Consider the following 26,416-nt stretch of genomic DNA (forward strand, 5'->3'; position numbering starts at 1 on the left):
GATATTTGTACTTTTCTGAAAGAGAGTCCCTGCCTGATAGCTCATAAATCCTGAGAATCACTGGTCTGAACTGAGATGTAGGGGATAAAGGAAAGAGAATTGGTTAAGTGAAGCTGCATGAGGGGGAGAAATGTAGGGGCCTACACGCAACAGTTACCAAGTGTTAGAGCCCACTGCTCCATGTTTCTGGAGCACAGCATGTCAGGAAGAATAGGAGAGGAGACAGTGCAAGGCACAAAGGGCCAAATCATCAAGCACCTTGCAAACCGTGTCTTCCAGTCAGGATTAGAGTCATCTAATAATGAAACTCAGAATAACAAATCTAGAGAGAGGCAATCCAGAGCTAGTATGGCAGCATGGTGGTCATCAGGAACCTGGGCTTCTCTGTCTTGCCACTCTTGCTGTCTGTAGCATATCTCCCTGTGATCCCAGATGCTGCTTGAATGAACTCTAGTCAGCATGTCTTCATTCTAAACAGCAGGAAGGAGGAAGAAGGGCATGCCCCGGCACTCTCAGAGACTTCTTGGAAATGTTTCACTTACACTTCATCCAACTGGGGCACAAATAATTGCAAGGGAGGCTGGGAAATGTAATCTTTTATTTAGGATGGTGGTGTGCCCAGCTGAAAACCAGGATTCTTAAGTAGAAGGGGAAAAATGACAGTGGGGTAGGGAGCTAATAATCTCTGCCATGCCATGTCAGTGCTTTATTTTGTGAATGATGTAATAAGGAGAGAAATTCAAATGTTCTTTTCTAAAAGATTGCCACCTACAAGGTGAAGGTGGATTGAAGGGAGGTGAGGAGATCATAGAGGCAACCACTGCAATAACATAGATGAGAAGTGAGCAGGATGCTGACTGGAAGCAGGGACAGTTTCATGAGACTCACAGGCCGTGGTCATTGATCAGATGTGAAGAGTCTCCTGGCTTAGCAGGTAGGTATGTCTTGGTGTCATAGAGACAGCAGTGAATAAATGAAGCCATGGGATTGGAGCAAATTGCCTTGGAAGAGGAGGTCTACCTAGAATGGGTTTGAAAAGGAACAGGCAGAAAGGAGGGGGGGAATAGAATGTGGTGTTTCAGAAGTCAAGGAGAAGAGAGCATATCAAGATAGAACATATGGTCAATTACATCAACTACAGCTGAGCACCCAAGAGAAGAATTGATGTCACTGATAGGATTTCAGTTAAGAGGATGTGGATGACCTTGTTAGAAGCAGTTCCTTGAGCCTTAGAGATTACAGTGGGTGAGTGAAGAATGGGAGGTGAAATAGCAGAGGTGAGTGCAGCAACTTTTTCAGGAAGCCCTGCCTCTAAGAAGAGGGAGACGAAAGGGATGTGGGTGTAGGAAAGGATGAGCGAGTGGATGGACTGTTGTTTTCTTTCTTGGTTTTTAGATGACAGAGGTTGAATATGTCCATGTCAATGGAAAGGAATAGAGAGGAGAAGCTGCCAGAGAGACTGGATGATGGGTGCCATAGATTGCTGACATGGGCACTGGCAGAGAGCTTGTCTACAGGTCCACCTCCTGTAACCAGAAGGAAGGAGGGGTCAGAAACAGATGGAGATACAGGAAGGTTCTGAACATCTGGTGGCAGGAAGTTGAGGGCATTCCCATATATGATGGTTTTTATTTGCCCTATGAAATAGGGGTTGAGCTTATTTTGGTGGCTGAGGGGCTATTGGTGAGTTTGTTGGTGGACCATGTGATAACATATATGATTTGCCAGTTCTTCTTTAGATGAAAAAAAAATCTGTGGTTTAGGTGTGTCATTAATGGGTAGGAGCTTTTGGGTGATCCAGATTTTAATCATTATCTTTAGAAATGTGAAATGAAGAGACGATATGTGAAAATGCCTGGCATTGAACTTGGCACACAGACACCATGCAGTAATAAGGGTTTTGTGAATAAGTTTATGTTCTTAGACTGTTTCCTGTACATATGGAACATCATTCCAAACTTCTTTAACTATTTATGTAGTTCATTTTCTTTCAGGAGAACTTGCTTTTGTTGAAAAAAGATCTTTCAGATTGCAATAATCATACCCTTGTGAACTGTAACAGGGCAGGTACTGTTAGCTTGTTTTGGGTATTTGGCATTGCCTCCAGGAATAGCACAAATATGCTACCAAGAACTGGGTTATACTACTGCTAATGGGAACAGTGTGTCCATGCCTGTGTGATGAATTCAGCTTTTCTTCTAACTGGAAACTAAGTTGTGAACAGACTTGGCAAGGTACAGATCATGGTAGACTGTTTTTAAAAGGTCTTCTTAAAAATCTTTTCAGTTTTTGCAGAAAAACTAGATTGACATCCTACAGGGAAGACTCTTGTTTAAGTCACATTCATTAGTACATTGCCAACTACTTTCTTTTGTTCACCGCCCAGAGGAAGTCGGGTATTTGACCAATTCTTTCTCCCAGGAGGAGAGAGCACTAGTGGCCTACCTAGCCTCCTGTGTGCATCTTATAGGAGCCTCACGGGGTTTGCTCCACTTCACCTGTCATGGTTGCCCTACTGTGTATTTAGTTGCAGTACAGGTCTTCTTGCAACACTGAATTCTCTTCGTGTCTGGGAGAAAGAAAAAGAGGGTGACCAGTATTGAGAGCATAATGATTACTCTAGTGATTGACTGAAGTGGTTGAGTCAGAGTAACATTGAGGCCGAGTCTGGCAGTGAGTGGTACTCCCTGTCGTCTCTGAACACCACCCATCTTTGCATGAGTAGATGTCTTTGTGCATTCTCCTGGGGCAGCTGAAAAGAGGAGAGTGAGGGGCTGGTATAAAAATGTCTCTGCGACTTAGGTGTGTCCAGGGTAACTTCAGCTGTTGCCAAGCAACTAGTTTCTAACACAGATCCCCTTGGTTCGTGGAACTAAACTGAACTCTGTGGGATTGCTTGGTGAGGTCCCTGGTGAGGGTGTGGACAGACAGCACCACCAACAGAAAGGACTTGTGTTGGCATATAAGGTGGTTTATGTGATGGAAAGCAGGGCTTACTGCCTAATTTAACCAGTAAGAAACTTTAGCAGAAAGTGTCCTGGCTTCCTGAAATCAAACGATAGTAACTTTCTTTGCACATGTGTGTGTCTGGGTCTGTTTCTGTGAGGGTCGGGTGGATATAAGTCATGAAACATAAGTGAAAAAAGGCCCAGTGAAGAGTTCCAGTAGTAATACAGCCTAACCATTCTGGACCCCTCTCCCCTTGTCACAACTGTTACTTCACACCTTGTGACTCTTCTTCCCTTTCCCTCCACAGTTCTGCTCAGTCCTCTTCTTGCTGACAGTCAAGTTCCTCATTGAGGCCTGTTTTTAATTAACTACTAAAGATCAGATATAGCAAGATGAGTGGTATTACTGAAAGCACCTCACAGAGAACTATGGTTCCTTGACATTTGTAGAGGTGCAGTGACTCCTCAGCGTGGGGTGGAGGGTTCTGAATGTGGCACTAAAAAGAGTGTTCTGGCCACTCAACTTGATGGTAAACAGGTCTTTCTACTTGTGAGTTGCCTGGGCTTGTGCCCAAAAGTCTTTATTAACACAGTTTTGGAACTTGAAGTTAGGTATGAATCAGTTCATTTTATTTCATACCAAATATTTGAAAAGGAATTCAGAATTACATTTAAAATTTTAAACTCAGGTTCTTAAGATAACAAGCTTGGGGAGATTGGAATTAAAACTAAAAGTATACTTGATGTATCTTTTGGGTGAAAGTCAAATGGCTTAGTATTAAAATCATTACGAGGCCTGACAGCTTCTTTCACTATCCTAAAATAGGGTTTTAGGATACAAGAAAAAATTTATGTAGCCTCTGTAGATTCAGTCAAAAGGAATGATCTTAAAGTATTCTAATAGAATGTGTATTTTTAAGCTTGGTGTGAACAAGATGAACTTTTTCTTTAAATACTTTTCATGAGGGGCGCCTGGGTGGCTCAGTGGGTTGGGCTGCTGCCTTCGGCTCAGGTCATGATCTCAGGGTCCTGGGATCGAGTCCCGCATCGGGCTCTCTGCTCAGCGGGGAGCCTGCTTCCCTCTCTCTCTCTGCCTGCCTCTCCATCTACTTGTGATCTCTATCTGTCAAATAAATAAATAAAATATTAAAAAAAAAAAAGATGAATAAATACTTTTCATGAACTTTATATTCTTTATGGTGTGTGAATCAGAGATTATTTATCTTAAATTATGATTTTGGAGGTTTTTTTCATTTTGGTGAAATTTTAGGCACAAAATGATTTTTGGTTTTTAATTTATCTTTACAGGAAGTGAAAAATTTCTGATAGTGTTTTTACTTAAAGATGCATGCCCTAAAGGGAATTAAATAGCTAAAAATTAAACATGGCTCCCAAAACTCACTTTAATGCTATGCATGTTAGTATACCAAACATTTCTTTAAAGATTAGAATTAAGATATAATCCAGTTTACATTATTTGCTTGATTGATTATTTGCATTGTTAAGTTTGGGAGAATTGACATTTTTACATTAGTAAGTCTTCTAGTTTATAAACATGATAAATACATCCCTGAATTTGTCTTTTAACTTTTCTCAAAAATGTTTTATGTTCAGTGTAGAACTCTCATATCTTTTTAAGATTTATTCATAAGAATTTGTTATTTTTCATAGTGTAATGAAAAGTAACTTTTTAATCCTAATTCTTCATTATATGTAGAAACAGTTCATCTTTTTAAACCATCTTTAAGCATTTCCAGACATACAATTCATTAGTGTTAAGTACATTCACAGAACTCTTTGATCTTGCACAACTAAAACTGTTACCATTAAACACCTCCTCCTTCCTCTCTACTCCAGTCCTTAGGAACCACTGTTCTACTTTCTGTCCATATGAATCTGACTAGTCTAGGTGCTTCACATAAGTTGAATCATAGAAGTATTGGGGTTTGGGGTGGTTTTTTGTTTTTTTTTTTTGATATGTGAATGGTTTATTTCACTTGAACATATTCTCAAGGTTTATTCATGTTGTAGTACACGTCAGAATTTCTTTCCCTTTTTAAGGTTGAGTGATACTCTGTTGTATGTATATGACACATTTTGTTTTATTCATTCATCTGTTGATGGACATTTGAGTTACTTCCACTTTTAGGCTATTGTGAATAATGCTGCAGTGAAGATGCATGTATAAACATCTCTTTGAGAACCTGCTTTCAGTTCTTTGGGGTATATATATCCATAGGTGGACTTGGTAGATCTATGGCATTCTATTTAAAATTTTTTTAGGAACCATCATACTTTTTTCTTTAACCGCTGCACACCACTTTACATTCCCACTAGCAGAGTCCAAGGATTGTAAAAGCAGATGTTTTTTAAAATATTGACCATGTATCTTCAATGTTGCTATGTTCACATTAGTCTAATAATTTTTTTGTAGGGTCTTTGGATTTTCTTTATATAAAGTCATATCATCTGTGAGTAATGACAGTTTTGTTTCTTTTAAAGGATATATAAATTGAATACTATATGGCAGTGAAAAGTAATTACTATAGCTTCATGTGTTAATGTGCATTCTTAAATATAACACTGAATTAAAGAAGCAAGTCAGAAGTTTAGAGACAAAATTAAGTAAAATATTATTATTATGGATACATACATAGGTGGTAAAACTAAAGTATAAACGTCAAGATGTGGTTATACTGGCGTGGAAGAGAATGTGATCAGGGACAGACTCAAAGGAGGCTTCTAAGTTATGGCAGTATTTTTTTATTTAGGTTATTTGACTGTATGTATTTTATAAACTTGAATGTATGGTGTTTCATAATGAAAATCTTTCAGGTAAAATTGGGAAATGTAGGCCTGTCTCACCATAGGTAGGAAAAAAATTCTTTTATGTATTCTAGTTTTTAAAGGTATATTAAAGGAAGCATTAAATAGGTAAAAATATTTCTGAACTAATAATTTTATCTAAAATGAATGCATGGACTCTAGGGAGTTTTAGTTAAATTTTCACACCCTTTTGAGCCCTCTGTAAATACTAGATTCTTATTTGGAAGTCAAAAGTAACTGCTAAATGGAGATTCTTGGCTTTTAAAAGATAATTGGAAAATAATTCGTTTGGTTCCATTTGCTAACTCTTTTGAGTAAATGTAACATGCCCCAAAAATTCTCCTAACTAATAATAGACTATTTGAAGCCATTGTATCACAGTGGCATTCCTTTTACTGACTGGTTGATTTCAGTAGCCCTGCTGATGAAAGGATTATAAACTGCCATGTTATATTAGGGTGACAAGTTCCAGCTCTGTTATCTCCTCTTAATTTTCCTGTAGTATAGGACTTAAACTGGACTTCTTCTCTTAAGCAATATTACCAGTTTCTTTGACATGCTGAAGAAACGGTGTTCAGGGCAGTGGGATCAAAACATCTTTCCAGGAATGCCAGTCAGCTGGGTCACAGGCACTTTGTGTGTGTGTTGGGTATCCCAAGTTGTTATCATCCATATGTTGTCCTCACCTGGACTAAGAGCTTCTAGAGAAGCAACCAGTATAATCTGTGTTCTTTCCTGCCTCCCCATCATCCTTCTTTTCCTTAGTGGTTAGCATCCCAGTACTTGGGCAGCACCCACTGAGGGCCATGGTGCCCCCAAGTGTGACCCCTCCTCTCTCTTGCCCTGTCACTAGCCCTCTTTTAAGTATGAATGACTGCTGAAGACTGACACTTACCAGGAAGATTGACGATCCTACCACATTAGGAACTAATTCAGAATAAGCGATAATTAGGTGGTAGTCAGTGAAGAGTCTTAGAGAAGAGTGCTTATTTCTCAGCATTTACACCAAGCACAAAGTGCATTCATCTGCAGTGGGCAGTTACAAGAGTGTCTTGTGAGGTAGATGAAATAAGAGTCACAGACTAGTTTGTATGGGGAGAACTGCGAAGAGCAGAAGTCATGTGGTCAGGAGTCAACATAGGACATGTATGTGTGTTTTCTAGCATAAATGGATTTTTGCCTCCACAGCCTAGTCACTGGAATGTGAGTCCATCAACTCCTTTCCCAATTACAGATCTTATCCACCAACCATCCACACAGCCTCTATAGGCAGCAGAACAAAAACAGCTTAGCTCATAGTGAGCACTTACTATATGGTTGTATTTCTTCAGTCCCCTCAATTGCTTTGTGTCCTACACCATGATGATATAACTGAAGAGTACATTTGTTGATGTATTCCATTAAAGAAGGATAACAACAACAACAAAAAGCCCTATAAATGGTTAGAGAATATATTGTGATCTTTTCAAAAGCTTCCATTCTTGCTGTAAGATCTTTAGACTTGCTTGTACCTCTGCTTTGAAGAAAAGAATTTGGGCTCCCACTATGTGGTTGTTCCTGTCTAGGAGGGAGAAGCTGAAGAGTAATGCTCTGTGCTCCCAGAAATAGAGAAGGTCCGTGGAGGAAAGGATTCTCGTCAGCCTTAGTTCTTACCTTTACTACCCCATCAGGATATTATTTGGAGCAGTGAGAACACAGTTTTCCAATTTGACCTTCTATACAGTAATCCCTGAGAGTTAAATTTTTAAGGAACTCTGTCCTTGATACATACCTAGAAATATGATAAAAACAGCATGCCATTTCTTCCTCTGAAGACTTACTTTTGAATGGAGGAGAAAAGAAAGGAACATTTAGGTTTTGGTTCCTGCCTCCTTGAAGTATATATACTTTTCCAGAATTGAAATAGATCCATACACCACCACAATGAGTTTTGCATAGTATCCATTTACTATACCAATGCAAATGGGGAATTCTGAATTTTTATATGTAGTCCAAGTGACTTAGATGTCCTCAACAGCCAGACAAATATTTGTAGACTGTAACTTTTCCCCCTTCTTGTCCTCCATTGTAATGTAAATGAACCACTGAACTACTTCGTGCAAGAGCAGTTGCCTATAAAGGTATTTGATTTTGTACCAGGAGGACTTGTGATATTAAAGGGAATGTAGTTGAAACTTCCCGTGGAGAAAAGCAGAATTCTTTAAGGACACATGGAAAGAACCCTGTGATTGACTGAATTTAACTTCTCATAAAGCTATTTGAATTCTGTAAATTTTTAAATTTCAGATTCAACCCTATGAAAAGATAAAGGCCAGAGGCTTACCTGACAATATATCTTCCGTGCTAAACAAGCTGGTGGTGGTGAAACTCAATGGAGGTTTGGGAACCAGCATGGGCTGCAAAGGCCCGAAAAGTCTGATCGGTGTGAGGAACGAGAATACCTTTTTGGATCTGACCGTTCAGCAAATTGAAGTGAGTAACATTCAGCCTTTCTCATGAACTACTAAAACCAGTTTTAGGTTATTATAAATGTTACCTTATAAAATAACAGACGTGGACTTGAGCTAGTCAAGGAGCTTGCTATCTTTAGTTTATTAGTATATAAAAAGGTTTGGTTTTCCCAAGGGCACATCCTTAGGGTGATGTAAAATAGAAGCTTTTGATCTTTAAATAGCATTTGTGGTTGTTGAAATCTCTGGATCTTTTTGGATTCTCCTTTGATCGCCCCACCACTCTCCTGCCTCTTTCTGATGGCAGCCTTCATCACAGCTGGGATGATCTGGTTTTATTAACCCCTTCTGGTTGGCAGCCATGGATGCTAAGAACTGTCCTTGCCTTCTCTCTTACGATAAAGTCGTTAATCGTGGACCATAAGTTCTTCAGGGGCAGTCTTCTTCATCTATTTGTGTCTAGTGTCTAGTGTCCAGTACAGTGCTAGCAGCTACCATAGTAACACCAGCAGCAGCAGTGACTAACATTCATCTAGCAGGTACTGCACACAGTATTATTCTGAACTCTTTTCATGAATTGATTCATTTGTTCCTCTCAACAACTCTGTAAGATAAGTACTCTTTATGTTATCATCCCCATTTTACAGATGAGGAAACCAAGGCACAGAGAGGTTGATTTACTTGCCCAAGATTCCCTATGTGAACAAAGGACTGTTTGACTTCTGAGAACTTGTTTTCTTCTTCACTCTGTGTTGCCTCTTAACTCTTCCCAGAGATTGAAAAGATTTCGGTTGGGGTGTGATTCACAGTTCTTGACATTAATCCTGAGACTAGAGAACCATGTCTTTGTAACATTTGTACTTCCCTCCCCACTGTGCTCTGAACACAGAGTAAATGTTTCATTAGCATTTGCCTGTCCAGTAAGGCCACAGGGCACTGGCTGGGCACACAACTCCAGAGTTGGATTGTGGGGGGTATCTGCCGCCTCTCCGGCCCTTAGTTCAGCCATTTGTATATTGCAGACAATAGTTTCTATCTCAGAGGTTTGTGATTTAATGAGCAAGTCCGTGGCTTAGCAAAATGTCCAGCTTATGCCAAATATTTGTATTTGGCTACATATAGGTGATGTTTTGGATACTTTGTGATTAACCATTATGAGTTTTACATTTTTAAGTGAAAGAAAAGTAGGTTTGGGTAATCTGATTATTATTTTCCTCCCTAGCATTTGAACAAAACCTACAATACAGATGTTCCTCTTGTTCTAATGAACTCTTTCAACACGGATGAAGATACAAAGAAAATACTACAGAAGTACAATCACTGTCGTGTGAAAATTTACACTTTTAATCAAAGCAGGTACAGTAAGTAAAAAATAAAAATAAAAAAAATTCTGGAGAGTGTTACTCCTGGAAACAAAGATTGCTTTGTCTTGTTTAAATACAGCAGCCTCAAGATACACATTTGCCAAAAACTCATGTTTGCAAATCTTCAGTGTCTTTAAAGGCTGAACACTTGTTTGTAGATAGGTGATTGTTACAGTCACTCTCTGATTCTTCCTAAGAGAGAATCTGCTTGTTCCATGTCCAGAATATTTGAGGTTGACATAGATCTTTGTTTTCTGAGGGAATATTTGGGCTCCATGTGGGTCTATGAAAATTTTTATATGTTCTACGGTATTCATAATCTTCTTTCATATGGGAAGAAATTTATTCAATATATGTATAAATATGTATAGGCTTGGGGGAAATTTAATAAATCCTGGAAAAAAATGTTACACTTTGAGGAAAGGAAAGGCAGGCATACCTTGTTTGATCGCACTTCAACTGCGCTTTGTAGATACTGCCCTTTTTTTTTTTTTTTTTTTTTTTTTTTTTTTGCAAGTTGAAGATTGTTATACACCTGCATTGAGCAAGTAAGTCTGTTGATATTGGTGCCACTTTCCAACAGCATTTGCTAACTTTGTGCCTGTGTCACACCTTTTGGTATTCTCACAGTATTTCAAATGTGTTCTTTATTATGGTATTTGTTATGATGATCTGTGATCAGTGATTACGACTTGCTAAAAAGCCAGAATGATGGTTAGCATTTTTGAGCAATGAAATATTTTTTTAAATTAGAGTATGTATATATTTTTTAGACACAATGCTACTGCACACTTAATAGACTATAGTATAGTGTAAACATAACTTTTATATGCACTGGGAAACTGAAACATTTACTTCACTCACTTTACTGCAACATTTGCTTTATTGCTGTGGTCTGGAACAGAACCTGCAGTATCTCCAAGATATGCCTGTAGAAAGGGACTCAGATGATGACTTTAGATAAAGCCAAGGCAACTAGGGAACTATGTTTTCCATCTAGGATGAATATGGGTCTATATGGGCTTGTGCAGAACAGGTATTTCTGAAAGTTTTACCATTTGTTGTTTTAATCTGTTTTTTCATGGACACTTTGCGTGTTGCAGGTGCTCTGCCTCCATCTTCTGGTTGGTGCTTGGTCTCTTAGTGCTAGCTCCTCTGTTCCCCCTGCTCCCACTGCCAGTCCCCACACCTGTTCTCACTAGCGGCAGGGAGCAGATGTCCCTGAGCAGTAATCTGCTGTTGACCTCTGGGAAAGAAAGAGCACCACCCCTGAATATATGTTTATAAGAATGGGCAGATTTTTCCAAAGTTGGAGGGAAAGGAATAATTCCATAACCAAGGAAGTTTGAGAAATTTACTTAATGTGTATTTCCTCTTATAGTATCATAAAATCTGTTGACTCTAGAAGTATTAGGTGTCCTCCCATCTTTATGACGCTGGAAATTTTTTTGCAGCAAATACTGTGATCTAGGAAACTGATGATTGGACAACACAGATAAGAGATTTTCTTAAATGGATTTACCTATGATTAAATTACTATTGATATAATGAAAAGGAGGGAAGTTTTATTTAACTTTAAACATACTGTTTTACTTGAAGATCTGGAGTGCTTTACGGAATTGATATTGAAAAAGACCTTGGTTTATTGTGTGTGTGTGTGTGTGTGTTTTTCTTTTTTAAAGGTACCCAAGGATTAATAAAGAATCTCTACTGCCTGTAGCAAAGGATGTCTCATACTCAGGGGAAAATACAGAAGCATGGTACCCTCCAGGTCATGGTGATATTTACGCCAGTTTCTACAACTCTGGTTTGCTCGACACCCTTATAGGAGAAGGCAAAGAGTATATTTTTGTGTCTAACATAGATAATCTGGGTGCCACCGTGGATCTTTATATTCTTAATCATCTAATGAACCCACCCAATGGAAAACCCTGTGAATTTGTCATGGAAGTCACAAATAAAACACGTGCAGATGTAAAGGTAAATACTGAGAGGAAGCAGTTCGGGGATTCACATCTTCACATTGCATAGGTTATGTAGTTCAGATCCTTTTTTTTTTTAAATTGGTAAGTTTCCGACAGAGTGAGATAGTATTCTGTAGAGTACCTTAAGTTCCACCTGAAATAAATTGAGATTTAACAGTATTGTTGAGTAACCCATATGGACTATTTTAACTAAAAACAGTTCCACATGTATTTATAGAGTAAGTGAAAACACTTTCAAATGTTTTGTTCAAACCTTTTATATTCTTCTAGTTTGGTGCTTAAAAGTATTTATTTTATTTTTCCTTTAGTGAAAATTTACTATTTCTGTTTCTACCTGTGCATTTTTATATGTATTTTTTTCATCACTATAATATCTCTGTAGTTGCCAAAAAAATGTTTAACTTTGCATGTTTAGTGGTCATGAAATGGTACATAAGGTTTTACTACTTAGCCACAGGGAGTAAGAGAAATGAGCAGTGTATGAATACTAAAACGGTTGGTCTCTTTGTTGGGTTCTATGTGTCTTGCAATGCCCCCTGACACACACATAAATTTTCCCCTCTCCACACACTGCTGTGGCCTCATGACTCTAAGGACATCTCTAAGCTGAGGCTACTCAGGGGGTCACTTCTAACCCACTTGTGCCTCTGTCTTCCTTTTTCTCTTCTTATCCCAGAGTCAATCAGAGCAGAGTCTGAGGGAGTAGAACTAGTTCTTCAGTGATAGATGGTGGTTTGGGAATGAGAGGAATGGCTGTTCCTGTAGACCTTCGAAAAGCGAAGAAGACTCTGCTGTACTCCCAGGGCTTTTACTATGGACAAGAGGGTGGGTTTACAGGATAAAATGACAACCTGAATATTTTCTTTGGCTCTACCATTAAATGTATGTTGCTGTGTATCACAGATTGAATTAATGCCAAAACTTTTTATTTCTGAGGGATTTTATCCTCAGTGTCTTTTCTCTAACACTTTCACAGACTAGAAATAGTGTGGTATGGTTGTGATTGGGAGACATGTGGAGGTACTCACACACTCTTCTCTGCCTTTCTAGGGGGGCACACTTACCCAGTATGAAGGCAAATTGAGATTGGTGGAAATCGCTCAAGTGCCAAAAGCACATGTTGACGAGTTCAAGTCTGTGTCAAAGTTCAAAATATTTAACACAAACAACCTGTGGATCTCTCTTGCAGCAGTTAAAAGACTGCAGGAGCAAAATGCTATTGATATGGAGATCATTGTGAATCCAAAGGTAAGCCGGAGGTACAGCCCTTGCCTCCTTATTCCTAAGATCACAGTAGGTAGGCTACACATAGATCCACAGCCCCCTCTCTCGAGCCCATCTATTCACAGGTCCCTCTTTTTTGCCTAGTAAGTCACTCCAGTTCCTGGTCCTGTCTTTCAGAGTTAACACCCATCTCTTTACTGTGCCAAGCCTTGGTGCTCTTACTTGAGGCAAGGCTGTGGTAGTGACAAGAGCATGGGGCCCAAAAGTAGAAAACCTACCTTGGGTTTGTTGCTCTGACACTTAAAGGTTTGGGCCACAGGCATCTTGCATGAGTTTTCTGTGAACCATCGGTTCTTTATTGTAAAACGGAAACATGACTCAACAGAGACATTACAATGCTGAAATAAAAACCATGTATGTCTAAGCACTAGTACCTGACATTTGGGTACTTGCTAAATGTCACTTCTCAAAATTCTGTCTCCTTCAGTGGATCTGTGAGACCACTCCCCAATTAACCAGCCCACATGGAACTAAGTTGCTAAAACCTATTTCTTCTCTCCCCCTGCCCCTTTTCTTTCTTACAGACTTTGGATGGAGGCCTGAATGTCATTCAGTTAGAAACTGCAGTAGGGGCTGCCATAAAAAGTTTTGAGAACTCTCTAGGTATTAATGTTCCTAGGAGCCGCTTTCTACCTGTCAAAACCACATCAGATCTCTTGCTAGTGATGTCAAATCTCTATAGCCTTAATGCAGGATCTTTGACAATGAGTGAAAAGCGGGAATTTCCTACAGTACCCTTGGTTAAATTAGGCAGCTCTTTTACAAAGGTACGTAAATATATATATATGAATTTGTAGTTCTTAAATATGTAAGTATAAAAAAGGTTGGAATGATGTGAATTGGGGTCTAATTACAGTCTCAGCTGCTGACCTATTAAATCCTCTTTGAGGTCTTTTAAAGGGGATCAACCATAAAAGATAAAGATGTAACTTACTTTCGAAATCTGATTGCTAAAGAGTGGAAAAGAACATTTAACTTTGGGACATTTTACTTTATGTCTCCTGTAAAACTATTCACTGTTTTCATCAGTGGGAGAATGTTAACTCTGTTTTAACAAATATTGAGCCCCTACCATGTGCTGGGCAGTGTTGCAGGTGCTGCAGAGTTAGCAGTAAATAAAATGGACTAAAATCCTTGCCTTTATGAGTATTCTAGCAGGGTAAAAATGATAATAAGCAAATGTATGTCAAGTGGTAGAAAATGCTTTGAAGAAAAACCAAGCAGGAATAGGGAATGTGTGGGTGGGGTAGTGTTGGTGTAATTTTACACTGCATGCCAGAGATGGTCTCACTGAGAGATTGAGTGCACCATGCAGGTATCTGGGGTGAAAAGCATTCATGGCAAGGATAGGAAAACCCCACCCTACCATGATAAGCGGAATTCAAAACATTTCATCATATCAGATATCCTGAGGCTCATGAAGTGTGACAGAGTAAGCCTTTGTGGCTGGCCTGGAGTCCTGCTAGGCCCTCCAAGTCTGTTCTAATCCTGGCTGTGGGTTCATGCCACCAGGTGGAGAGGTATGTACTGCCTCTTATATTGATGGGGAATGACTCTGGGTCCTGTGGGTGTGTTGCAATTTCCAGGATAACATCAGGCACTTTAGGACTCTCCCTGTTTTGGGTGCCTCTTACCAGCTGTTTGAGCTGGGAAAATCCCAGTGGTACAAAGACCCACCATCTTCCCACATCGTGAGAGGGTACTGCCAGCCATTTTTCTTTCTTCCCTTTCTTGTCTTTTTTTTTTTTCTTTAGAAACAGATTTTTTGACAGAAAGAGAGCACAAGTAGGCAGAGGGAGAGGGAGAAGCAGACTCCCTGCTGAGTAGAGAGCCTGACATGGCTCGTTCCCAGGATCATGACCTGAGCAGGAAGCAGATGCTTAACCAGCTGAGCCACCCAGGGTCCCCAGCCATTTTTCTACCTAGCCTCACCCTTCCCCCTTCATGTCCCCCTCACTCTTCGTAGCCTCTTCAATACTCTGCAGGAGATAAGAACATTAGCTGCCCAAATTCAGAACTGGGGGCTAAGTGGGCATGGCTAGTTGCTCTGAGGAAGAAAATGTTTTAGGGACTTTACAAAGCACAATATGGCTGGGGCAGAGTAAGCAAGTGAGAGATGGGGATAGTAGTTGGGTCAGACAGGAAACAGTCCTAATATGTAGAACTTTGTAACTGAATATTAGAAATGTGGGTGGCTTTTTCTTTTCCTGGTAGATGGAGAAACCATCAAAGAAGTTGCGAGCTAAGGGGTGAAATGACCAATCTGCTAAATGAGGGTAGAATCAGAGAGATTAGGGAACCGGCTGTTGTAGGAATCCTGGCAAGAGGAAATGGTGGCTTTGACCAGGGTGATGGCAGTGAAAATAATGAAAATATGTTGACATTCTGAGAAATTTTGAAAGTTGTACCTATAGGATTTGCTCTTGGATGAGATGGGAGTGCAAAAGAAAAAAGGTTAAGGATGATTGCATGGTTTTTAGGCTGTGCAACTGGAAGCATGGAATTTCCTGCCATTTATGGAGATGGGGGAAGTAGGTTTAGGGGGACAGGATGGGGATTTCAATTTTGGAGATACTGTACTTAGATTAGGCCTTCAAATTTATTAGACTGTTTCTAGATCAGAGGAGACAGGTAAATTTGAGAGTCCTCTATTCATACTGGTATTTAAAGCCATGAGATAGGTATCACTTAGAAGGTAAGAGGACTATCCCCTAAGATAGTCCAAGGCTTAGAGGATGGGGATGAGGTAGAGGAAGCAGCAAAGATCACTGAGGAGTTACAGATGAGGAACTGGTGGTAGAAAACCATCAATGTGTAAGTCCTAAAAGCCAAATTTTTTTTTTTAAAGATTTTTATTTATTTATTTGACAGAGAGAAATCACAAGTAGTCAGAGAGGCAGGCAGAGAGAGAGAGAGGGAAGCAGGCTCCCCGCTGAGCAGAGAGCCCGATGTGGGACTCGATCTCAGGACCCTGAGATCATGACCTGAGCCAAAGGCAGCGGCTTAACCCACTGAGCCACCCAGGCGCCCCTAAAAGCCAAATTTAAAAAATGTCTCAAGAAAGAGGGAGTGATCATCTATGTCAAGTGCTGCTGTTGATTCAAGTAAGATGAATGGTTCAGGATCAATGAGAATTCACCAGTAGGATTATCAATATAGAAGTTCTGGAGCCCGAGGGGCGCCTGGGTGGCTCAGTAGGTTAAAGCCTCTGCCTTCGGCTCTGATCAGGATTCCAGGGTCCTGGGATCGAGCCCCCGAATCAGGCTCTCTGCTCCGCAGGGAGCCTGCTTCCCCTTCCTCTCTCTTTGCCTGCCTCTCTGCCTACTTGTGATCTCTGTCTGTCAAGTAACTAAGTAAATAAATAAAAATTTTAAAAAAAAAATGTTCTGGAGCCTGACTGGAAGGGATTTAATAAAGAATAGGAGAAATGAGAGATATGTAGACAACTGATTCAAGAATTTTGCCCTAAAAACAAAACAAAACAATTGCAGCCATGGATATAGAAAGGGATGTAAATTTGAGAGTGAGTTTGTTTTGTTTGTTTGGTTGGTTTTTAAAAGATGGGAGAATTTATGGGATGTTTACACATTGACTGGAATTGATGCAATCAGAGAGAAAAACACTAAAGAAGGAGAATCACTAGACAATATCCTTGAATAGGCCAGAAGAAGGACTGGCCTTAAGTTGGAGTAAAGAGTCCAACCCCAGTACTAGGCAGGGACAGAGTAACGGGCTCAGAGGCAAGTGGGTTGTCGTAGAAGTCAGTGGAACTTCTCAGACTGCTTCTAATTTTCTTAGCAAAATAGTAAACAAGGCCCTCTAAGATAATGTCTAGTCCCTATAAAAGGAAATAACATAAAGATAATCATCATTTGTACTGATAATCTGAGCTATTGCTGTGCATGAAATATCCCACTTTTGAAATACTACTCATGTTGTTTATCTTTTTATTTATTATCATTTATTTATTAATGCCTGTTCTGATTAGTGGTAGTATAAATTGCTTGACTGTAGGGACGGTGTTCATATTTCCTGGTTTCACCTGCACAGCATCTAGCATCTAGCAAATGCTTAATAAATGGGTTCTTCCCATTGAGGGCCTGAGGTTGGCCATGAACAGAATGTTTTCACAGTTCAGTTAAACTACTTGTTAATCCCTGTTTCTTTTTGTTGTTGTTGTTAACCCATTCTTGAAACAATGTGTTTCTTTCAGGTACAGGATTATCTAAGGAGATTTGAAAGTATACCAGATATGCTTGAATTGGATCACCTCACAGTTTCAGGAGATGTGACATTTGGCAAGAATGTTTCACTAAAGGTGTGTGGTTCTGATGAAAATTATAGTTTTTACAGCTTTACAAAACAGGTTTCATTTTCTAGTCCTAAATTTACCTTTATTTTAAAGAATACTTCTTAATCTATACCAGATGTTTATAAGACATAAATACATTTTAAAAAATAAAATAGCTTACCACAATATTTAGCATTAATACTATCTTCCATAGATATACAACATAGTTAAAATACAATAATTGTTGTATATAGGAACTTTGCTTTCCATTTGAATCCTGTAGTCCACAAACACAAGTAATTTAACTGGTACTATTTTATTGAAATGACAGTCTGTAAAAGAGAATCACTATTAAAGTAGCATTAGCTCACCCAAGAGGACTATTTGAATCTGAAAGTAGAAAAGATGATAACTTCACTTATACTTATTATAATATATTCTCTTTTTTAAATATTTTATTTATTTATTTGACAGAGAGAGATCACAAGTAGGCAGAGAGTCAGGCAAAGAGAGAGGGGGAAGCAGGCTCCCCGCTGAACAGAGAGCCCGATGTGGGGCTCGATCCCAGGATCCTGAGATCATGACCTGAGTCAAAGGCAGCAGCTTAATCCACTGAGCCACTCAGGCGCCCCTAAATATAATATATTCTTTTAAAGTAATCAGTTGTCTTCAGTATAGAGATTTATTCACATACTACAGTACTTAGGTACTCAGATAAATATCATTCTAGCCTAAGAAATAGGAAGGACTATGGGTATAAGTATTGAAGCTCAAAACCAAAGATACAACAGCTTTTTCCTATTCTTCCTTTATTAAAGCTCCTTAAATAAAGATCTGGGAAAACAAAAAAATATGTGTGTATGTATAGATATGTCTGGTATATATATATTTATATACAGTTGACCCTTGAACAACATGGGGGCTGGGGAGAGTGACCACTGTAGTCGAAACCCATGTATAAGTTTTGACTCCCCAGAAATGTAACTAGTAACAGCCTATTGTTGACTGGAAGTCTTACTAATAACAGTTGATTAACATATTTTGTAGGTCATATATATTATATACTGTATTCTTACAATAGAGGAAGCTAGAGATAAGAAAATTTTAAGAAAATCACTTATAGTACTGTTCTGTATTTATTGAAAAAAGTGCATGTAAGTGGGGCCCAGACCATTGAAACATGAGTTCCAGGGTCAACCGTACAGACCTGTATATATGTGTGTGTGTGTGTGTGTATAGAACTTTATTGCTGATATTATGTGTGTATATACACACATGTACATGAAACTTTACTGCTAATACTCATCTGTACAGTCTCACTTAAGACATGAAAAATATATTAGTAATCTATTTTTAAAAAACAAAAACCCAAACCTGTATGTAAATATAAACCAAGCACCTCAGTATCTTTATGAAGGTAGATAATGCTGGTGACCTTGCAGGTAGTTCTTTCAAAGGGCCAGTTATACTGTGGCACAGGGTCTACTTCTCACTTCTAGTACCACCTCTGATACAGAGGCAAGGTCTCCAGAACTACTGCCAGGATTCCTAGAGGGACACATTATATAATTTTCCTTAACCTATTATTTTTCATGTTTAATATTGCTATATGTACAAATGCTACATTGTAAATGGAGTTCTACATAAATTTGGTAATTGTAAGAAAATCAGTTGCATTTCAGCTGCAGTTTTAAATATATTCTTTTCTGTTTTGTCTTCCCTGTCACATAGGGAACAGTTATCATCATTGCAAATCACGGTGACCGAATCGACATCCCACCTGGAGCAGTATTAGAGAACAAGATTGTATCAGGGAACCTTCGTATCTTGGACCACTGAAATGAAAAATACTGTGTACACTTCATACTAATTATGGGCTAAACAGTTTCTTATAATGAAATGTTCTCTAAAATCAGCAGGTACTTTACTATGTTACTGTACCCTGCGGTATTAATTTTTAAAGTAGTTTTTTTTGCAATATGCTTTTAGTCGAAGAAAAGCACAGATGGAAGCAATATTTTTCTTCTTTGAAGAGGACCCTGAAAGTTAGTTCATCTTAAAGTGCAATACTATTTAATCTTAAAACTGGGGCAGCTCTAATGGAACATCTTTTAACTGAGGCCTCAGTGACGGTCACTTTGAATTGCTTGTGATTTTCAAAAATAAAGCTGTGAGGCAATCCATGTGCACATGTACACTTTCACTGCTAACCTTATGAAATAGTTTATGAAAAATGGGTTTATTCTTGCAAAACAGTTACTGAACCAGTTGGAAGATTTGCTGTTGAAATATTTAAGTACTCACTGGCCAGTTACCTAACACATCTAGTTTTTGCTTTTCTAAGGAACTTAACCACATCATTCTTTCCATGGGAATTAAACCTGAAGGTATTTAGTACCTGTCATCTAGTCCTAAGCCTGGGATGCCTGCCATGCTTTCCACAGACTCTCCATTTATTAAAACAAATAAAGTGATGTTTCTTTTCCCAGCTCAAGAGTTTGGGGGTGGGTAGAGGTAGGGTATTTCTTTGACATCCTTGTTCTCTAGTATGATGGGTGGAGGTATAACTTTATAAAAAGTTCCCTTTCCCCAAAGCATTCTTGGTGTGACTGAAAATATTCACGAATAACCTTTCAAATCAGTTCTGCTGATAGTTTAATTTGTGGCTTTTCTCTAAAGATTAATTACATTTTCTAATTTTTCCATACTTGTTTTTGAGTAGGCTGCTTGTAATTTAAAGTTTCCTGTATACTATTAAAAAAAAGTTGCCTTATAAAGTCTGGTAATTTTTTACAGCTTTATTTTAGACAGTTTAAGAACCAATGACATACCTTAGTAATGATAAAGAAAACAGGCTTTCCTTTTAAGAAATGGAAGAGCACAAAAGAAGACTATTTCATTGTACATAATCACCACAAGGTTAGGCACTCTGACAGGGTTAGGCAAGATCCCGGTATGAGGTGAGGCACAGGCACTTTCATTTGTAGAGTGCTGCTGATTCTAGTTTTGAAGGTAGGTATTATAAAATCTTTAAATAACTTACTCGTCACCTTATATTTCTGATCCCAACACAGCAGCCTATATTTTAAAAGTTCTGTTTTCTTCCTGGTCTTTGTTCATATACACGTCAAAAGTAACTTTTTTAAAAACAAGAACCCAAGGGGGCCATATTTCATATGTTATCTAAATGTTAAAATGAGAACTCATAAATAGGCAGAATATATGAAAATGTATTCTTACCATTTGCTAGAAATAAAAAGGAAAAAAAAGCCCCAAAAACCAACCCTTCATAGATACTTATATAAAAATACAGCTATTAAACTGCAGCCTTTCATATACCACTTCTGAAAAGTATTTAAATTAGTAGTTGCATAAATAAATGCCAGTATCTTATTCTTTAATTATTACTGTGATCAAACTTTCAAGTATTTAGACTACTCTGGAAGGCTTTACTCAGTTGACATACAGTGGTGGTAGAAAGATTAAATATGCGACTCCCAAGGCCTGAAACTTGACATTGGTCACTAAAACAAAAATTGAATTTCTAAATCCAAGCAATCAAAAGATGTTTATTTTTTATAGAAAGATCTGTAAAAAAATAATTTTTCAAACAGCTTTACTTTCATAGAGAAAACTTTCTACAGAGGTTGACTAAGATTTTAATATTTTAAATTGTACCATCATTAAATAAGGTGGGACACCATATGAATTTCATTGCACTGGAAGAAATGCAAAGCATTTTTTAATATAAAGTATACAGAGCATTCTAGTCAACTACAGCTGTGTTACAGCTATGTGTTCTTTTGGATTTGGTCCAAAGAAACCTGAGTCTGTTTCCAGAGAGAATGAAAAATGTTATAGACACCTGATCAGTTACTCCTCACTGAAGGAAGCATAAAAATGGCATTCCTTGTAGATCCCACTGAATCCCAGTTTCCCAACACTGATACTTTCCTTTTCCCCTTCCCCTATTCCAGTTCACTTTGGGTTCGAGGTTCAGTTCTTGAATCACAGGCATCCACATTTTCTTCATAAATATACACATCCCATGGTCAGATGAGCTACCCAGTTTTCCAGTATGTCATCACCTCTTCTGTTCCCAGATCTCGGACATATTTAGGTCCAAATCTTTAAGACCTTTTAAGGCTTGAAGATTTCCAGTGTAAAAAGCTACATCTGCTGTGACCAACCTAGACATTGGAGAGAAAACTATTTTTAATCTCACTTTCTACTGCATAATTAAAGAAGCAATGTTCATAGAGTCAGTCTTATTCTAACTGCCAAGACTATTATTTAAAATTCAGATTTCCTAGGGACCAAATGTCAGTATGTTTCTTAGCAGGATTTCTGCTATCAGATAGTTAGAGTGCTCTCTTTCAACAATGAATATCTTGAAAAAGAATAAACTAGTGCAGGCTGGACTTGGTTTCATAATTCTGCCTAATAAAATAGATTTATCTTAAAACAATATGAAATAAAATAGAACAATAATACATTAAGATGTTTCTTTGGTAAGTTGTCACTAGAGTATACAGTTGACTCTTGAACATCAGGGTTTGAACTGCACAGGTCTATTTACAGATATTTTTTGACATGGTACAGCATGAAATGTACTATTATGATTTTCAAAACCTTTTCCCAGCTTTACTACAAAAACACAGTATATAACATACAAAATATGTTAATCAACTATTGTTGTTAGTGATAAGGCTTCCAGTCAACAGTGGGTATTATTAGTTAGGTTTCTGCAAAGTCAAAAATTACATGTGGATTTTCTACTGCAAGGGGAGTGGGTGCCCCCAATCCCTGCATTGTTCAAGGATCAACTGTACATGTATATGACTAAAGAAATCAAGTGAAAGAAAGATAAGGTTTCCGAAGTGACATCCAAAGGAGTTCAATGAAAGCTGAGATTCATGTATATGTTATTACTAGATACAAAACCTGATACATCCAGCAACACTAGATGAAAAAACAAAGTCTTACACTTTTGAGTACTGAGCTGTCACATTAATGTCCATACTTGAAAGGACATTCCAGGAAACAACACTCGGATAAATAAATACTAAAGCTTCATGCATATAAAATAGGGACTGGCCCATCGAGGAATAAATAGACCCTGATTTAGTAGTTTGTAAAAGAGAAGAGGAAATCCAGCCTCAGTATTTTAATGAACACATAAGTTCTGGATTGCTAGAGTACATGGGACAAAGGTATTAGAAGCACCCTCAATGTTTGTACTACAGTCCAATTTATAAAATGCCTTTAGACTTATGTACTTAATGTTTTACCTCTTATCACATGGCAGAATTTAATGAGGATCATATTTTTCATTTAAAACATCTAATTCAGGTATTTTTAAAAGATTCAAAATTATACTTGTGATAGATAGTATGGTCAATTTAGTACACTAAAACTGACAGCAACAGCTCAAAAAAGAATAAAACCTTTCTAAGGCAAGGTCCTCACACTAAAAACTAAGCATAAAATTAGCATTTAATTCTCCACTTAAAAATATTTCCTGAGTTGAAAATTGTTTAACATAAAAGATATTTACAACATGTATAACTAACAAAGGATTAGTTTGATTAGGGCATAAGCAAAACTAAAATCCACACAAGAAAAATAATACCCAAGAGAAAAATGGGCAAAGAAAATGAACAGGAAAAGTCAGATAAGAACACTAATAAATGACTAATAAATATATGAAAAGATGACAAACATTAGGAAATGCAAATCAAAACAAGATACCACTGGCAACCATTTAAAAATCTAACAGCAAATGTTGGAAGCATTGTACAACCACTCTGGAGAATATTCTCACAACACCTAGTAGAGTGAGAATGTACATATGCTCTGATCAACTTGTATATATACCCCCCCAAAATGGTCACACTATTAGATATGTATATAGATCTTCACTGTGGCATAGCTGTAATGGAAAAAAGTAATGACCTAGGAATCTATCATTTGGAGAAATGACTATATTAAATATGGTTGTTTCATGTGGGAGAATAAAAAGCAGTAAAAAAAAAAAAATAGACAATTCCTATATATCAAACCGTTACAATGCTGAGTAGAAAAAAGTAAGCAGTGTATATACAATATACCATATAAGTAAATTAAGTTTATAAAACAGTGCTACCTACTTTTTTAAGATACAGAGATAATGTGAAGGACTGAAAGAATGCAGACCAAATTTATTAAAAATATTGATTATGAGTTGGGGTAAAGAGAATGTGACTGGAGATGGGGTCAAGGGACACTTCAGTTTATTTGGAATGTTGGTTTTTGGTTTTTTTGTTGTTGTGTTTTTTTAAGATTTTATTTATTTGAGAGAGCATGAGCAGGGGAAAGCCATCCCAAGAACAAAAATTTCTTTTAAGCAGGTAGTTTGCTATGTCTTTGGCTAGAGTCTAGAGGTTAATTTTCAGAGAATTCCATAATTCAAGGGATTACTCAGAGGCATGAACTGACTTACACAGAATTAGTGTCTTTAAAAGTATGTGACAGTGAAATCACTAAGGTGGTTCAACCCCCAAATAGCTATATTAACAAAGAAAATAATACGTAATGAGTTAGCCTGGATGCTTTGGAACTTTTGGTCAGAAAAACCAACCAACCCAGATTTAGCTAGGGACTAAAAGAAAACGTTATATATGAGAGGAGTGGGGCTTAAAAATACTAGTTTTTAAAAAAGAGTTTCTGAGAGATATCTGGTGTTCATAAACTGTCCTTAAACTTCTCTGTGGCTCTGAAATTTTTGAAAATAACAATTCTAAAAAAAAGAGAGAAAAACAAGATAATAATCGAGAGAATCAGATTTTTGCATCAAAAAGTTCAACGTGGCCAACAGATTCAGCAGTCTGAAGCTTCCAAATATTTCTTGCAAAATCAATTCAGTGTACTTGTTTTATTGTACAGGACCAATTTCTGACTCCAAAATACTTTTTTTCATTTGTTCCTATAAGTATGAAGTTTAAGCCTGAAACTTAACAGGGAATAAAATATCTTATTCCTCAAAAATCCATGGAACAGCTACCACTAGTGCTTTTGCATTTTGTATAATCTTTTCCCCATATCTTTATCTATGTTGCTCCTCACAAAAATCTTGTGATGGTACTTTTTACCATTATCTCTATTTTCAAATTTAAGAAAATAAAAGCACAGAGTGTGTAAGCGATTTACCTAAAGTCACACAGCTAGTAAGCAGTGGAACTTAACCCAAGTTTTCTGATTCTAAATTTTGTTTTCTCTTACATAATTACATTATCTCACCAATAATACATATATTTTGTTCAACAGCTTACAATAAAATGGACATATGCACTTACCTTTATTTTTTGTGACCCTTTGGAAGACTTTGAAGCAAATTTTATCTTTCTCATTTTATGAATAAGGCAGAAGTTACTTAACTTCTAGTGGACCTTCTAGTGGTCACACAACTACAAAGTAGGACTTTGAGTCCTGTCCACATAGGGAGAGACTACTGGGTAACATAAGGAGGTGCTGACCCACAGTGCCTCAAAACAGACATTTTAAGTAATGGACCATTTATAAAACACTTTAATGTAGAAAGACAGATAGGCAGATACAGATATCCTCTCCACAGAGAAAAAAGGCAAAAAGTTGCTGACTTTACCATTGTGGGGGTCCGACATAGTGGAAAAGGATATACGGTAGAAAAGGACAGCATAATGAATAAAAACCAATCAAGCAATCCAGCACAGGAGCACCCAGTAAAAATATTTTGAAAACATACCCATTTTGAGGTCCTCCATCATTTATCACATTTAAATGAGATAACTGCTTTTTCAAGTGGAGTTTATAACTTGCATTAATTCTTAAAAATAACATCTGGAGAAGAAAAAAAATGGTTTCTTAAAGCTCTACTGAAATATAAGACATAAGCATCTGAGTTATCAGTATCAAATCAGTATTATTTGAAGAAAAATTTTTAAAATTTTTAAAAAAATCTTTGCTTTGGCATATACTTTTAAGTATACTTTTAAGAAGCTCCTCTAAGGTATTTAGTTGCTTTTTTTTTTTTAAAGATTTTATTTATTTATTTGACAGAGAGAGAGAGATCACAAGTAGGCAGAGAGGTAGGCAGAGAGAGATAGGAGAAAGCAGAGAGCCCAATGTGGGGCTTGATCCCAAAACCCTGGGATCATGACCCGAGGCCTTACCCAGGCACCCCTAGTTGCTATTTTAGTATAATTTTTCTACATTTTTGGATAAAAGCTTGTTTTCCCCTTAATGATATGTTTTATCACTGCCTTTCTGCCCCTTAGAAGTCCTCTAGGATATATAAGAGGGGATCAACCATGACAGGCAAAAAGAAATAGAGAATTCTGCAATATATTAAATATGAATTTGATAGGGAAAAAAAAGGCCACAATGGTAAGAGGTAAAGATACTTTCATCCTTCTAAACTGGTAAAATTACTAGAAATTATTTTGTTGCCCCTGTATGCAGATATTTGGTGTAATGGCTCAAAACTTCTGTGGGAAATACCTGACCTGAAGCTATATATATTTAATCTTTGGAAACAATTTTTTAGAGTAACACTGATTTTCAATAGGGAAAAATATATATAATGTCATCTATGGAAGTTCTGTGGAACTACTAGTATTCAATATTGATATAAAATCTAATTCTTACCCAGCTCTGACAAGAGTTCCCTTTAAATGATGATGTAGATAAAAACACGTGGACTACCTGTATGCCCAGCTCCCTGACCTGGCCTTAATTAGAACTCAGATGACAAATCCACAAGGTCAGAATGTCAGAGGTGTGAGATCTTACACTTGCAATGAGAAGAATGGCTTGACTAGGAAGTAATGAGGAAGAAAAAAGAGACCCAGTGGGAGCTCCATATATTATAGCTCCTTCTCATTTCTTAGTGAGCCTCAAATGAGTTGGATGATATTTCATCATGAGTTTGGAATGATTAATGAAAACCTAGGGAAACATGAAGAAAAACAGAGCTACTGTAGGATGGAAGTCTGAAGTGGTATGGGAAAGGAAAGCAGTAGGAGAAAGAATAGGCAAAAGATACTAAGAAAGCTACCTTTTGCTCCCAAATACCACTCCCATGTACCTAATTAATTTGAGGCAAACTCAAGAAACAAACTTGTCTGAATACCAAAAATCCCTGGGAAAACTCATCAACCGTACAACTAGGCTTGTATTCTAACACTATCATTCTCCAACTAGGCCTGAATGAGATAACCTGGTATAGAGGGAACAAGCTAAGGTGGGTAAA

The 26,416-nt window shown here is 37.6% G+C and overlaps 2 protein-coding genes across 12 annotated transcripts in view; one reads left to right on the top strand and one right to left on the bottom strand.

Moving 5' to 3' along the window:
• UGP2 (UDP-glucose pyrophosphorylase 2) overlaps window positions 1-19,343 on the top strand; it is a 68,336-nt gene extending 48,993 nt beyond the window's left edge. For 5 of the 7 annotated variants that reach the window (XM_032352257.1, XM_032352262.1, XM_032352256.1 and 2 more), the window contains exons 4-10: window positions 8,061-8,246; window positions 9,447-9,580; window positions 11,271-11,568; window positions 12,624-12,821; window positions 13,382-13,624; window positions 17,071-17,175; window positions 18,880-19,343. In XM_032352257.1, coding sequence (XP_032208148.1) covers window positions 8,061-8,246; window positions 9,447-9,580; window positions 11,271-11,568; window positions 12,624-12,821; window positions 13,382-13,624; window positions 17,071-17,175; window positions 18,880-18,987 — 1,272 coding nt within the window. In that variant the 3' untranslated portion in view covers window positions 18,988-19,343. Of the gene's footprint in view, window positions 1-7,191; window positions 7,216-8,060; window positions 8,247-9,446; window positions 9,581-11,270; window positions 11,569-12,623; window positions 12,822-13,381; window positions 13,625-17,070; window positions 17,176-18,879 lie in introns of those variants that run through there. The other 2 variants (XM_032352261.1, XM_032352260.1) reach the window with 2 other exon arrangements.
• A 588-nt stretch (window positions 19,344-19,931) lies between these two features.
• The window catches only part of VPS54 (VPS54 subunit of GARP complex), a 98,462-nt gene continuing 91,977 nt past the window's right edge, over window positions 19,932-26,416 (bottom strand). For 4 of the 5 annotated variants that reach the window (XM_032352250.1, XM_032352249.1, XM_032352251.1 and 1 more), the window contains 2 exons: window positions 24,911-25,005; window positions 19,932-21,338 (listed from right to left, as the gene is read on the bottom strand). In XM_032352250.1, coding sequence (XP_032208141.1) covers window positions 21,233-21,338; window positions 24,911-25,005 — 201 coding nt within the window. In that variant the 3' untranslated portion in view covers window positions 19,932-21,232. Of the gene's footprint in view, window positions 21,339-24,910; window positions 25,006-26,416 lie in introns of those variants that run through there. The other variant, XM_032352253.1, reaches the window with a different exon arrangement.

The sequence above is a fragment of the Mustela erminea genome, chromosome 7, assembly GCF_009829155.1.
Source record: "Mustela erminea isolate mMusErm1 chromosome 7, mMusErm1.Pri, whole genome shotgun sequence".
Classification (NCBI taxonomy): domain Eukaryota; kingdom Metazoa; phylum Chordata; class Mammalia; order Carnivora; family Mustelidae; genus Mustela; species Mustela erminea.